This window comes from Chlamydotis macqueenii, chromosome 2, assembly GCF_036417535.1.
Source record: "Chlamydotis macqueenii isolate bChlMac1 chromosome 2, bChlMac1.mat, whole genome shotgun sequence".
Taxonomy (NCBI): domain Eukaryota; kingdom Metazoa; phylum Chordata; class Aves; order Otidiformes; family Otididae; genus Chlamydotis; species Chlamydotis macqueenii.
Genome location: NC_141557.1, coordinates 14,255,636 through 14,269,017, shown reverse-complemented (window position 1 = coordinate 14,269,017; position 13,382 = coordinate 14,255,636). Strand labels below are relative to the sequence as shown.

General features: G+C 37.6%; 1 protein-coding gene across 12 annotated transcripts in view; it reads right to left on the bottom strand.

Moving 5' to 3' along the window:
* Positions 1–13,382, bottom strand: part of PARD3 (par-3 family cell polarity regulator) — a 450,332-nt gene that overhangs the window by 252,963 nt on the left and 183,987 nt on the right. For 8 of the 12 annotated variants that reach the window (XM_086741984.1, XM_086741989.1, XM_086741987.1 and 5 more), the window contains exon 5: positions 6,109–6,240. The exons of the other annotated variants lie outside the window; for them this stretch is intronic. In XM_086741984.1, the coding sequence (XP_086598110.1) occupies positions 6,109–6,240 (132 nt within the window). The remainder of the gene's footprint in view (positions 1–6,108; positions 6,241–13,382) is intronic. 12 annotated transcript variants of the gene reach the window in all.

Below are 13,382 nucleotides of genomic sequence, written 5' to 3'. Positions count from 1 at the left end.
ACACTTGAGCATGATGCACATATTTTTCTATAATTATTAAATCCCATGAGGTTTTTTTTTGGAAAATCACCTTTTCTGGTTTTGGTTTGGCTTTTTGGGTTTTGGGTTTTTTTAAATTGTTTGGGTTTTTTAAATTGTGAACATATATAGAGCTACCTTTTGTAACTAAATTCATATCTACACAGCAGCACATAACTGAAAATAGACAACTGTAGCTCCCAAACTGTCTCACCTATTTAATACACAGTATGAAATGACAGATTATTTTTCAAAGCAGAACAAGGTAGATGCCAGCATGAAACATTGTTTATAAAAGCGCCACCACTACAGCTGTCCCCAAGCAATAAAGCTGTTTATTCCAACCTCCTACCTCATATAAACTGAAGCCCTCAGCACTGAAAAACAACTTCAAATCTGTTCATGATTCCAAAACAAATAATAAAAAGATTCTTCTTCAAAAATATGCAATTAGGGTCATGTCCACAAATGTCTATTTTGCATAGAAGGTTAATTATTTTTTTAAAACTAATACATATTGTAGTTTGAAATTCGATTCCATCTCTGCACATACTGATGCATTCGGCATAAAGATAAGCCCCCTACTTGTAGCATCAACAGCAAAGAGAAAATATTTTTGAGTCAAATCAAGCTTTTCACTTTATTCATAGTACAAAAGCAAGAAGAAACAATTGCTGTAGTAGTCAGGTGTTGACAACACTATCAGATGGAAGCCTGTGTGATCACACCGCCAAGAGTCCGTCTCGGGTAGTAAAAAAGCTGAATTTGCAAGTGGATATGGGACTGGGGAGACTTTGAATTCTTGCAGGGGCACCTTGAGGTCTTCTGATCAGCTCTTTGACTAACATAAACCATTACTGAATCCTTTACCAATGCACTGGTCACTGCTGTTACCTGCCCATAGTTATAGCTATGACTTATTAGTTAATACTAAGTCAGGTGCCAAGCCATGCCTTTCTTGGCTGCGTCCCATAGCTCTATCTGCCAAAACAAGAAAACGGCGTGGGCCATGGCCTTGTTCACTAGCTAGTAACATTTTTTTTCCTTCCACGATCAGCCTCAGAGTAGTCCTGCCTGGTTTCACAAACCCTGGATAGCTTCCTGCTACACCCATACACATCCAGCCTTTCAATCCACTGAAGACCCCCAGAAAAGAGACAGGCCTCTGCATTAGCCCTACAGCTTCGAACATATCCATATCTCTATCTTTGCGACAGAAATTCTTTCTAAGGAATACGACAAGCTTTAAAACCATCTTTATCTTTTACAATTTATACGCTGTCATGGTTCTGTGTTCATTAAGGTTGTTATCACAAGAGACAAATTATAAAGTGCCTGTACTCAGATACAGAGGGAAGCAGTGAGACTATCTTGGCATTGTACAGAGTAATGGATAACCAGTTAAAAATTATTCCTCCAACTGAAGCCTAGCTAATCCTTTTTTCAAATCTTAAAGGACAACTCCTTACTAATGACAATAATTTTTACTGCAGTTTCAACCTCTACATGGGAGGAGTCTGAGAGAAGAAGAGCCTCATATCCCCAAGCCACCGCATCTCCAGGCCAGGAAGGTGCAAGACCTTTCCACTGTAGTTACTCAGAATAAAACCCAGAAAAAAAAGCCAAAATACACCTGTTAGACAAGAAGAAACACAAAAGAGAAACACTAGTGAAAATAAAAATATTTATATATTAGCTATACCACTATGAAACTTTCATAATTAAACAAAATAAATGAGTTGCATTTCTGCCTTCTATTCTCATATTAAGGGATAAAATAGAAGCAGAAGTTTTGTTGTTAAATGAAAAATACGACAACATGGGTAAGCTGCAGCATGAGAATCCACAGGAAGTTAGTAGTTTAAATTCACCAACCTGCCTCTGAAACTCTGATTTTTTTTTTTTTCCAACTGACAGTGCTGAAATGCACTAATTTATAGCATCCAAATGTTTTAAGACAGTATATTCAATCATATTAAAAGCAGGCCTTATTTTGCTGAAAATACAAACTGAAGACAGGTACTCTACAGCTGGAGATGTGAGAACATATGCTACTTACACGTCTGATCTCACTGAAAATGGAACCAGAGAAACTGTACCAGATGACTACAGACAGGTGTCATGAACAGGAATAACTTAGGGGAAGTGTTCTGTACAGCTCATTTCTGCTCAAGAAGACAGCAGTAGTAACCAACTTCTCTTCCCATTTCAGAATACATCTGAGTTGTTTTTATCTCTGTATTTTGCTAGATACTAGAAAGCTACTGGGATTTTAGGAATCAGACCTATTCTTCAGTAATAACCATTAAATTTTCCTCCATCTCCTACCTCACTTTCATGCACTGACAAATACAGATATATACCAAGTACAAATATGTATATATATTTATATATAGTTCTAATTGAATCAGTCTCATTATATTTGCAAATCTGACCAACTGCTTCATAATTAAGTAGGGCTGCTGTAGGACTCCCCTCTCCTGCTGCTCTCACACCCCTTCCCAGCGCACAGCACAGCCAGATGCTCTCAATCCTTCTGCGAAACGGGCCTCTCCAGTCAAGCAAGTAATACATTATTTCAGTTCAAGGTATCTTGACTGCTGCCAGTTCCAATATTTGACTAATGAAACTAAAATGATCATTCAGAAAAGCTTTCTGTGTACTTAAGGAATTGGTGAAAAGTTTAACTCTTGCATGCACTCTCTTTTCATGTCTCCCTGGTATGAAACAGCATGAGTCCAGATTTGATCAGGGTCTGAAAAAGTCTTGAGGTGAACTGAGGGGAAAAAAAGATTTCTCATATAAAAGTGACATTACCATATATATGAATAAATTTCAGAGGAAATAAGATTTTTCTACTATTCCTCAAAGTTTGCTTGCTGTGGGGGAAAGGAAAGTGCTATGGAGGGCAAGGTGAAGAACAAAAACCAACTCGTTCATTTTTTGACATATTTTAGAATTAAATTAGATATTGCAAATTTTGTTCCTAGTACTTGACAATCTGTAGGACAGAATTAATCTTTGTTACAAATAGTTCCGCTTAACTTACTTTGTGGATTTAAGAAATACCAAAACTTTCCGAGAAATACATGGATCATTTGCCCTGTGGACAACTAGAGGGCTCTGGAACTAACTGGGAACAATCCTTAGGCAGATATAGCTAACCAGCACATAAAACCAGAATACCTTATAGGATCCAGGAAGTGGAATTAATCTTTTCCATTTCTTTGATGTATCACTCTAATTTAGAAGAGCCCTAGTAAAGTACAGTAGGTAGAAGCAGAAGCAATTACTTCCAGGAACTTTAACAGGCTTCATGCATTCCTCCATTTTAGGGCACTAAAACCTGGAAAAGTTTATAGAATGATTTCTCTAACAACTACTCGAACATATCTAATTCTATGCCCTTATTAGTCCCTGCTACAGCAGCTTATAATGATTTCCTAGAAACAAAATCTCTTGCAATTTCATCTGCAGAAGGGGCTGTGATGCTGCAGAATTACAGTGTGGTCCAGAGTTCTGCTTATGGGAAATGAGGTATTGTCCACATAAAAATAATTGCACTTCTTTGGCACATCACACCTTCACTCCTGAAAGCACAGCCCTAGTGAATATTCCTGTATGTTAGAAGCTGGAAATTTTTGTCGCCTTATATTCAAAAGGAAGAGATGAGGCAAGATTTGAAAGAAGTAACTCAACACAAGCCAGAAGAGCCTTCATTCAACAGCAAGCCTCTGGAGTCTGCAAGATTAATCCAGTGTTTACTACTCCTCTAAAGAGCCATAAAGGCAAGTTAGACCAGGACTATTATTACCCCTGGTATCTGTAACGGGTTCTGCCCTCGAGGCTTCTTGGCGCTGTCACTGCCTTACCCTTGGTGCCAGACCCACTGTCTGCTCCTCTTCACGCACGTGCTGGCAGGGCGCGCAGATCATTTCAGCCCCTCCACCGCTCCGCCGAGCACACAGGAACGGGACTGGAAATTGCTAAATTAATTGATTATGCCAGATAGCAACCTTGTCGGCCGAGTTTCTTCTTCACAGAAGTGACAGGCTTTAGGAGTAGAAAACAAAAAGCCCACAGAGGATACTGAAAAAGATATTAGAGTTTCAAATCCAAAAAAGAGTGGAAGAATATCTCTGTCTGCAGCTACTCCATCCTCTGATGGGCCCTTCCCTCCCTCTCTCTGCAGAGCTGTGATGCATCCCAGTCTCACTATGGGCTTTTGTCTGCTCTGTATACTCTGTTAAACAGGTTTCAGTCTAATTATCCCGCTGATACGAAATTGAAAAAGAACCCTGGCCTTCCAGGTACATGCAAATTCATTAACATAATTAAAGAGCTCTCTCTTTCTCTCAAAAAACACCAACACAAACAAACAAAAACAAAAGTGTAAAACTTGCTCAAAATGGATTTGCAATTTCAGACTTCAACCAGTTAACCTGGGTAACAAATATGCTTCCAGACTACCACTAGTGCCCCAATTATTTACCTAACTGGTGAATAAATTGAACTAGTTAAGCTGTTCAGAGTCCAAAAATCAGCACAAAACTCAATATACAACATATATTAAAATACTCATGTACCCAACATTTTGTAAGATGATCACTATTAAGATTCCTAATCCAATCTCTTTTGCTGAGTCAACAGTTTCATAAACTGCCATGGTGAAAATCTAATGATGCATGGAAATTTGCCTTGAATATATCAAACAAGCGTATCTGTTACAGGAAATGCCTTCGAATCTGGGCATCAACTTCTCATTTCAACACAGGCAGATACAGAGACAGCAGCTAAAGTCATCTGCACTAACTCTCCATCTTTTGAGAGGAAAATAGTAACAGAACTACAACTATCATTAAATGTGCAGAGGAAAATATACAAGGACCAAAGACAGAGGTTTTTTCATAAAACATAAAATTTTAAATTAATCTGCAGCTAATTACAAGATACAAAAATAGTTAATAGCTCACATTTGGAGGTTTTTTTAGGTTTTATGGTCTTTGATGTTACTTAAGCTCCTTTTAAACTACAAACGGAGTTGAATAAGGAATGTTTGCAGTATCCTAGAATTTGGCAATGCTGGACTTCAGATATCAGTATGGGATTTGTGGCTGAAGGAGACTGGTCCCAGGACATCAGCCCAGCGTTGGACTCTAAACCTTCCCCTCAGTTCACAAGGTGCGGGTATAAGAAGCCTGGGCTGTGTCAAATTGCATATTTCATTTTGAAGCTCTTCTGTATAAAGCAAATTCTGGTTTTATGCCCTATTTCTGTAAAATACAAAATTTGTGCATTTATGTTCACTGCAAAAACTCCATGTTTTCCTGTCACATTGTATAAAGAAGAAAAATGAAGTAATAATCTTACATATGCTATCCTATATATGAGCTTCCTGCTACATTTCAGTCTCTGTAGTAAAGATGCATTTCCATTATACATTGGAAGACGTTTCTTTGAAAATTTCACACACATACATATAAGAACGTGACCTCTAGGTAATTCTAATTTCAGACCTTTAAACATCTATGACTACTGTTTTATTTAATTTGAAAAAAAAAAAAAAAAAAAAAAAAAAAAGGCAACTTGGAATTACTTAGTGTCTCAAGAAAGCCCAAGATCAAAAGCAGTATAAATATACACTAAAGAAATATGATAGTACTATCTTCAAATTTATAATCAATATATTTTATAATGTTAAGAACAATAAGCATAAGTCCAATGCCAAAACTGACCCACATTTGGCTATTCTGTAGTAACAAATTAGTTTTCAATGGCAAAATGTTTATCAAAATTATACTCTAATTAAAATAACCCTGTTGGTATCAGTTGTGAAGAACAGCAGCACTCTACATACTACATAAATGTGTTTATGACTCAAAAGTGAAACAATTTGCAGCTGTCCAGTCTGAATGCAGGTTTTTTTTGGAAGCAGAAGGAATCCCATACAAATTTAGTCAGCATACTGCTGGTGCTTGTATCACGCTTAGAGAGCCAATATCACATATGAATACACTTCTTCATAACAGCTTGGAGTAGCATAAAGATTAGATTAATAAAGTAATATATATATACACACATATATATTACCTGTTCTTGCCTCTCCAGCCACTTGTCCACCATGGGATGACTGGCACTTAACGATGACCGAGCATTGTCTCTCTGAAACTGGTTAGACCAGCTACTAGTATCTCGTGGTAGGCTTCTGTAGTTTTCATCTTTCTAGTTTAAAAGAAACAAAAAAGTGTCTTATAAAAAACAACCAGTCCTTGCACATTAACAATGCAGCTGGTTATTAAATCAATACAAAAGGAAGACCGACAAAGGAGAACGCAGGTCCGGCCAGACTCAAGGACAAGGCCATTCAATCTCAAGAGCTCCCCTTTCTTAATGCCAATGGGTTTGTAGCTCCTCCACCCACTTGTGCCTCACTACCTCTCTTTTCCAACCTCAAACCTCTAGCGCAGAGACCTCCCAAGTTCATACTCAGCAAGGCATTCAGGGCATCACGCTCCTTAGTTTCATTCTCACCAAAAGCAAACGTACAGTCCAACAGCCCATCCAGTGGCAGCTAAGGCCACTATGTATCTTTCCCAAGTCTCTGTACATAACCAATTTTACAATCAAAGCTGTCTCATTGCTCCAGGTACTGTCCTTCAGACCAGAATAGCATGCTGGAGAGTTCAAAACTTGAATTTATTATTCCACATAATACTGCTTTGCTTGGTTTGCCTGAAGGTATACAAACACAGCCACATTTGTAAAACAGCAGCAGATGGAGATTGTGCTGACAGAGATACATTTATCCCATTGAGACTGACAAAAAGGTGGATTTTTTTTTCTTTTTAATTGATTAGTTTGTCTTCACATCTTTCCCACAAGCTGTACAAATTCTTCAGCTTCTAAAGATGGTTAGTCCTTATCCAGTCCAGTCACCAAAAGCCAATAAAAACACAGAGGCAGATCTTTAATGGGGGGAGTTACCCTTTGCCCAACGTCAATGAATTATTAATAACTTATATAGGTTAGTTCCCTCCAACTGAAATAACACATGGAACTAAAATTCTGCTTAGCTTTCCAAAAGAGGATTATAAATATACTGTAAGTATCCTTCATCTGGAGCAGAGTACTTTTTCCAGTCAATGTTTGTCTATCCTCATGCCAAATCAGATAATTTAGAGAGAGACTCTATTTTCCTTATAGTCATTTATCAGCAAATAAAATAGGAGTCCTACACGTGTTGCAATATTACGGCTTTCAGGAATCTCAAAAATCTCCAAAAAAATACCCCAAACATCAGTGCACATTCACAACTAAAACTTATTTTTTTATTTACAGCACATAGCAAATTTTTGACCCTTTCTTAAATCAATACTTCATTCTATCAATATGAAGTATTCCTTTTCCTATTTACTGTATTGATATTTCTTTGGCCTGGCACAGTGTTAGTCCAATATTCTAAAACATGGACTGTAGTATCAATTCCCTTACAACTGTCCTTCACAACTTTATTTCTTGTAAATGTATGACAGGCTTTGCTAGGAAATTCAGGTCTCAGTATAGCTGTCATACGTAGCACAGTTTTCAAAAGCTTCCTGTGTGAGAGCAGTCTTTTCCCAGACATACCAAACTTCAAGCTTTCTTAATTGATGACAACTTATTTTCTTGAAAGAGACTTTGCAGTAAAAAAGAAGTCTTCCAATTCAAGGCATTGAAGTTTGAATTCAACTAGCATGAGATAACCCTGTAAAAATACGTCTGCACAAGTAACATGAGATAACCTTGTAAAAATACGTCTGCACAAGTAACCAGAGGAAAAAATCAACATCATAAATTAGTTTACCCTGCCACAAATGAGGAAGAACTTTGCATCCTTCTGCAACTAAAAATAATTCCAGTTTTCCAGTGTGGTTAATCACACAGCAAACTAGAAACTGGCTCCGTCTCTCCCTTAGAAAGGGACAGTGGGAGTCAGTCGCTGCTTTGTACATCTGACCCTTAGCAGAGCCATAAAAGCCAGGGAACAGTGTGTACAAATGGATTTTTTTCCTGTTGCTTCTGTTATTCATTTCTTCTCTTCTGGTGGCAGAGGCAGCACAGTTCCTAAAATTCCAAACAATTTCTCTTGTTCAAAGTGGTGGAAAGGTATAACAACAAAATCAAAATCTGACAAAGAAATAAAGAAACATCATTTTATGCAGAAAAACCCCCATACGGTTGCTACATGAGTTATTGTCATCTAACAATAACTCACTATCTGACAGACCATCACCCAGTCTGAATAAATAGACATTTCTTCCTATGTAACGAGATGTTTTCTGTATTTCTGTAATTTATAGAAATTTATTTTTTATTGATTCATGTTTACAATCTTCAATATAAACTTTTTAAAAAGACATTTTTTATCTATGCTACACAAAAAGCTCTCTCCATGCAGCATCCATTACTCATGCACAGGAGTGTTTCACAAGAGAGAAGGAAAAAAAGTTCCTCAAGGGATGTGTTGTTCTTCAATCATTCAAACACTCAGTCTCTGATCTGAATCATGCAGGATAGTCTTATTGCTTAGAGTTTATCTTGGAACTTCATGCTGTAAAAAGTCTTAAATGCCACAGCACACAATATAAGTGAAAGTATCTGAGCTAAAAGAGTTCAATTAGGCTCTGTTTGGTGCATCTATACTGATGTCAAGAATTCTGCAAGGAGTTTACTCCTAATAATATCAGTGCTAACCAGGAGAGTACATTCATGTCATCTACTGAAATATTTCTGCTGTGGTGCTCTTCCTTAGAAGATTGCCCTCCTCCTGCTAAGACCTTTACCAGTTCATTTTATACAGAAGGCATTAAAGTCACTCAGCAATTTCTGACAGCAGAAGTAAAAGCTGGAATGGTAGAGAGATGTGGTTCCTGTAACTTCTTGTGTTTCTCAGGGCTGCTCGGAGGCTCAAGATAGCGCTATTTTTAGAGTGGAATAAAATGCCTTACCAGTGTGGCAATCACACACAGAGTCACATTGCTGTTAGCCAAACGGTAAAATATCAGAAAAGCAACCAGCCATAAACAAGTCCTCCACTCCTTTCATTGTTGTTACTTTTTGGCAAACAGCTACCCCTGTACCCCACAGGTGAAAGCCCTGTGGCAAGCTCTGAGCTAGACCAAGAGCAGAGAGATCAGCGCTTTCAACGCTGCCGCACGCAGTCCTTACAGACAGCTACACAGCAAAATCCAAAGATGCTGCCGGCTGCCTGAAACCCCATCTATGCAGGGATCTCCATTACCACTACTGCCAGATCTAATCCAAAGGTAGCAGTAGTGATCAGCTACAGAAGTGGAGGTGAAAAACACATTGCTGCAACTTAAACATTGGAATTTACTGAATCAGCTGCAATGTTGTTTGCTATTTAATATCTATATAGGGTGGGTTTGGTTTTTTTTAAATGTGCAAATATTAGCCCAACAGGTTTTACTTCTATTGAGCATGATCTAGCATTCGGACCCACGCTCCCAACATCCGACTGGAAAAGGTGTGTGTGACTTTTAACTTCAATACCATAAAGAAAAAGATTTCATGGTATGGAAGCCATCAGGGTCATGCAGGGAATTCTCATTTCTTCTGGAGCTACAGCTGTAAGCCCTCCCGGGATCACGGCTGACACGCATCATCAGTTAAAATTAAACGCTTTAATTTTTTTATAAAAAAAAAAAAATTCTCTAACATCTTTGGGGACCACAGACCATGTCAGCTTTATCGTGTTTGAAATGGAAATGGATCAATATAACACTAAAACTGCCAAGTCACAACATTATCACTACACTTAACATCATTTTGCAGTATTTTTAATGAGGACACATAATCTAATACCTTAAGATTTAGTTCAGTGTTCTGTCCCTGCGGGGCTTTGCTGGAGGGTTGGGTGAAAGGGGACAGGAAAAATTAAGCAATTTTGCTATACTTTTAATTCCAGATGATTTGCAACATATAACAATCTCCTCATCAAAGACTCTGCAGCTTGTAGATAAAATAATGCATTAGCATGATCTGTGTACTTCAGTGACTGGCTGTCAGTGCATAAACGCACTCGTGGTTTTAACTTGCAGTTGTACCTCTACAGACTCCCAGCATCACTAACCCAACCAGAACATCCTCCACACAGTATGGGCACAGTTCCACTGTCTGTTCTCTCTTTTGCCACTAGGTCACTTTCCAAATCGTGAAGGAGTTGGGTTTTCCCTTTGTTTTGACCTCCTACGGCTAATGTAAAGTGTGCACAACTTTGATGTGGTTTTGTTTTGTTTTTTTTTTAAATACTAGATAGCAATGCAACATGAGTAAAACAGACTGAAGACCTCTTCAATGTAATTCTCTAGAAGGAGATTCAAAAAGCTAAACCAAGTTTTCGCTTTAATTATTTCTACAGCAAATTCACCACCTCTCATTTAGGACCTTCGCAAAAAGAGATCATTTTGGGCACTGACTTTTTTTTCAATATCTTTTTTTTTTTTCTTGTACGCTGCACACTTTGGGAAAGGCTTCTAGCTTGCTTGGGTTTGATTCCTTGTGATGAACTCAGATTGAGATAGGATTCGTCCATGCTGATGAGAGATGAGACTTTGTTTAATCGTCAGAGGTTGTAATTCCATTTGATAGACTTTGGGCAATTTCATGTCTACAAGTGTATTTATTGTTGTTTAGTCACTATAAAGGCTGCTCTTCTTTCTTTTAAGGCTCCACTATGTCCCTGTCAGACCCTGAACAGTTTGGTGTCATTCACAGATAGGATGCTAAAAACTGTAATTAACAAAACATTGATATAGTTTATGTAAATACCCCTGTCTGATGCAAACATCTGTTTAGAAATGCAGCAATACACACATATACTCATTTTTCATGCTCTCTGAAAGTCTAGTAAACAGATTCCTGAAGTTTTTTGTTTGGTTGGGGGTTTTTGTGTGTGTGCTTTTTTAACTGGACTTCAGACAAATAAATAATGGATAAGACCAATACATTACACATGGGACATTAATTAACACAATAGATGTATTGAACTAACAGAAATTCCCTTTAAAAAAAAAAAAAATAAAAACCTTCTTACACAGAGGTCAGATTTGGAATTGTTCTCTCTATTCATCAGCAGCTTTTTAACAACAAATTGTACCAAATTTCAACAGTTTACCTTGAAACTAATTGTATCAGTCACTTGTTATAAATATCCATATGTCTTAAGAATCTGACACTACTGCTTGGGTGAGCTTCCTTTTCCTCTCAGTAGACTCAGTTCACTTTATCATTCTACAGTTTAATTTCAAAGTTTGCTTTTTTTTTTTTTTTGAGGTGTATAGAACAACACGATCCCAGAGCTACAGTAACCCAGATACAGCCCAGTCATCTGACGCATACAAGAAGGAACCAGTTCCAGTCACTTAGTATGAGGAACCTTTGATCTTAGGCCATTCTCCCAGGAGTAGAAGAGGACTCCCACACTAAAGATTTATCACAGCTCTGACCCAGAACATGGGACATTTCCAGCAACTAGTAAGAACTGTCTTAGGATGCAGAAGATGCAAATAATAAAGAACTTGCATGCCCTATTTATGAAGAAAAGAGATAAGAAGAATGACCATTCTGTAATCTTTCTGATGTTTTCAGAAAGACTCATCTTCAGAAATGACCCTCTCTATTGCTCCATGAATGGAATTAATGTATTATGTATCGACAACAGTTCATTAGATGCCAACAAGGAAAAAGGCAATTGAAAAGCCAGTGTTCTGCTTAAGTTCTATCACCTTATGCTCAGAAATTTCCAGAGCTGTCCATTTCCAATTCATATATTCCATTATATCCTTTCATTGACAGGCAAGGCCTGACCTTAAAACAAAGCAATAACTAGGGGCCACGATGAACGGACAGTTTTCTGTGCATGCAGCTTTATATGTAAGTATTCAGTGTCAAAGAATATGGGCTAAATTCAGAGTGAACTAAAAGACATGAGACTGTCTATCCAAAATATTCTGTTGATCTCTCATGTTTACAATGGAAAAATAAAAAATGTCATGATCTCTGCATGTATACACGCAAAGCCAGAAATTACCAGGCAGTGTATGTATACTGTTATTCCACAGACTGAGAGCCAGCAAAGCCTCTGCTTTTTCCATTCACTTTTTAGGTATTAATATCACAATAAAAACTCACAAGAAGTAATGCAAAACAACACAAATAACATACAGCAGTGGATATTCTGTAATTGTAATTCAGAAGTCGGATGTTTATTTCTATAAACTTCTTAACTAAAAAGGCATGGCTTTCCAGAGTTTTATTTTGAAGAAAAATAAATGAATTGGTTAACTTAAAATGTCATAAAGCTACAGTTCTGATACCTCTACATATTATACTTAGAAACTTGTTTCTCCCTCTACTATTTTTTACTGAAGTGAAATATCCTCTTTTGTTGTGCTACTTTAAAGGCCTCTGAAGAGTTCCTATGTATATCCAGCTATGTATGAATCTATATGGCTATCTGTTTAAATCCAACAACATAGTTATGCACAATCCTGTTGTTTTCACCAAGTATTTGCTTTTGTACCCAAATTTATACAATGCTTTATGTCCATTTGGATTTAGATAAAATAGCATTTGTAAAGTTGTTTGTTTATTTTAAATGTTGTCATCTCTTCATTTGATTCCTTGGGAGAGCCAAGAAATTAAATTGCAGGAGGAGAAAAAAAAAAAAAAAGCTGATAATTAATTCATTTCAAAAGTATGCTCTGAAGATAGGATTTAACAAATGGAATCTTAATATTAAATATATTCAGGGAGCTAGGGGAAACAGGAAACAATGGGGTACAGGAAACTTCACAAGGATCTTATGTTTAGATTTTGAAATGAAGAATGTTATAAACCACCAGTAGTATCCTTTTAAGTGTCAAGTAGATGCTTTCAGGTGGCCATACCTCTGAAATGGTGCAACTAGTTGTTTCTGTGTTTACAAACTTGTATCTGCAGTCCTGATATGAAGAAAGGAGGCTGGCGGATGAGGTAACTGTTCTGTCTTCTCAGACTAACTAAACTTTTTTCCCCTCTTTCTTCATTAAATTGACAAATATGGAGAAAAGTGGTGATTTAAGGTCAGAAGCACGAAGGCAATGCCCCAAACCCATGGCAAGCGGCTGTGCTTTTGCACGCTGCCAGCCAGCTACTCCTCCCCTCTGCCAGCCATTACCCACAGCACTGCCCGCCTCCATATTTAACAGCAGGGACAGGGGACTCGCAAGGCTCCCAGCAAAGCATCTGTCACCTCATCCAACCTGCAAATTCATTTCAGATCTTTGCCAGAATTCCTCCTGTGATCTGCAGGAAAAAGCTCA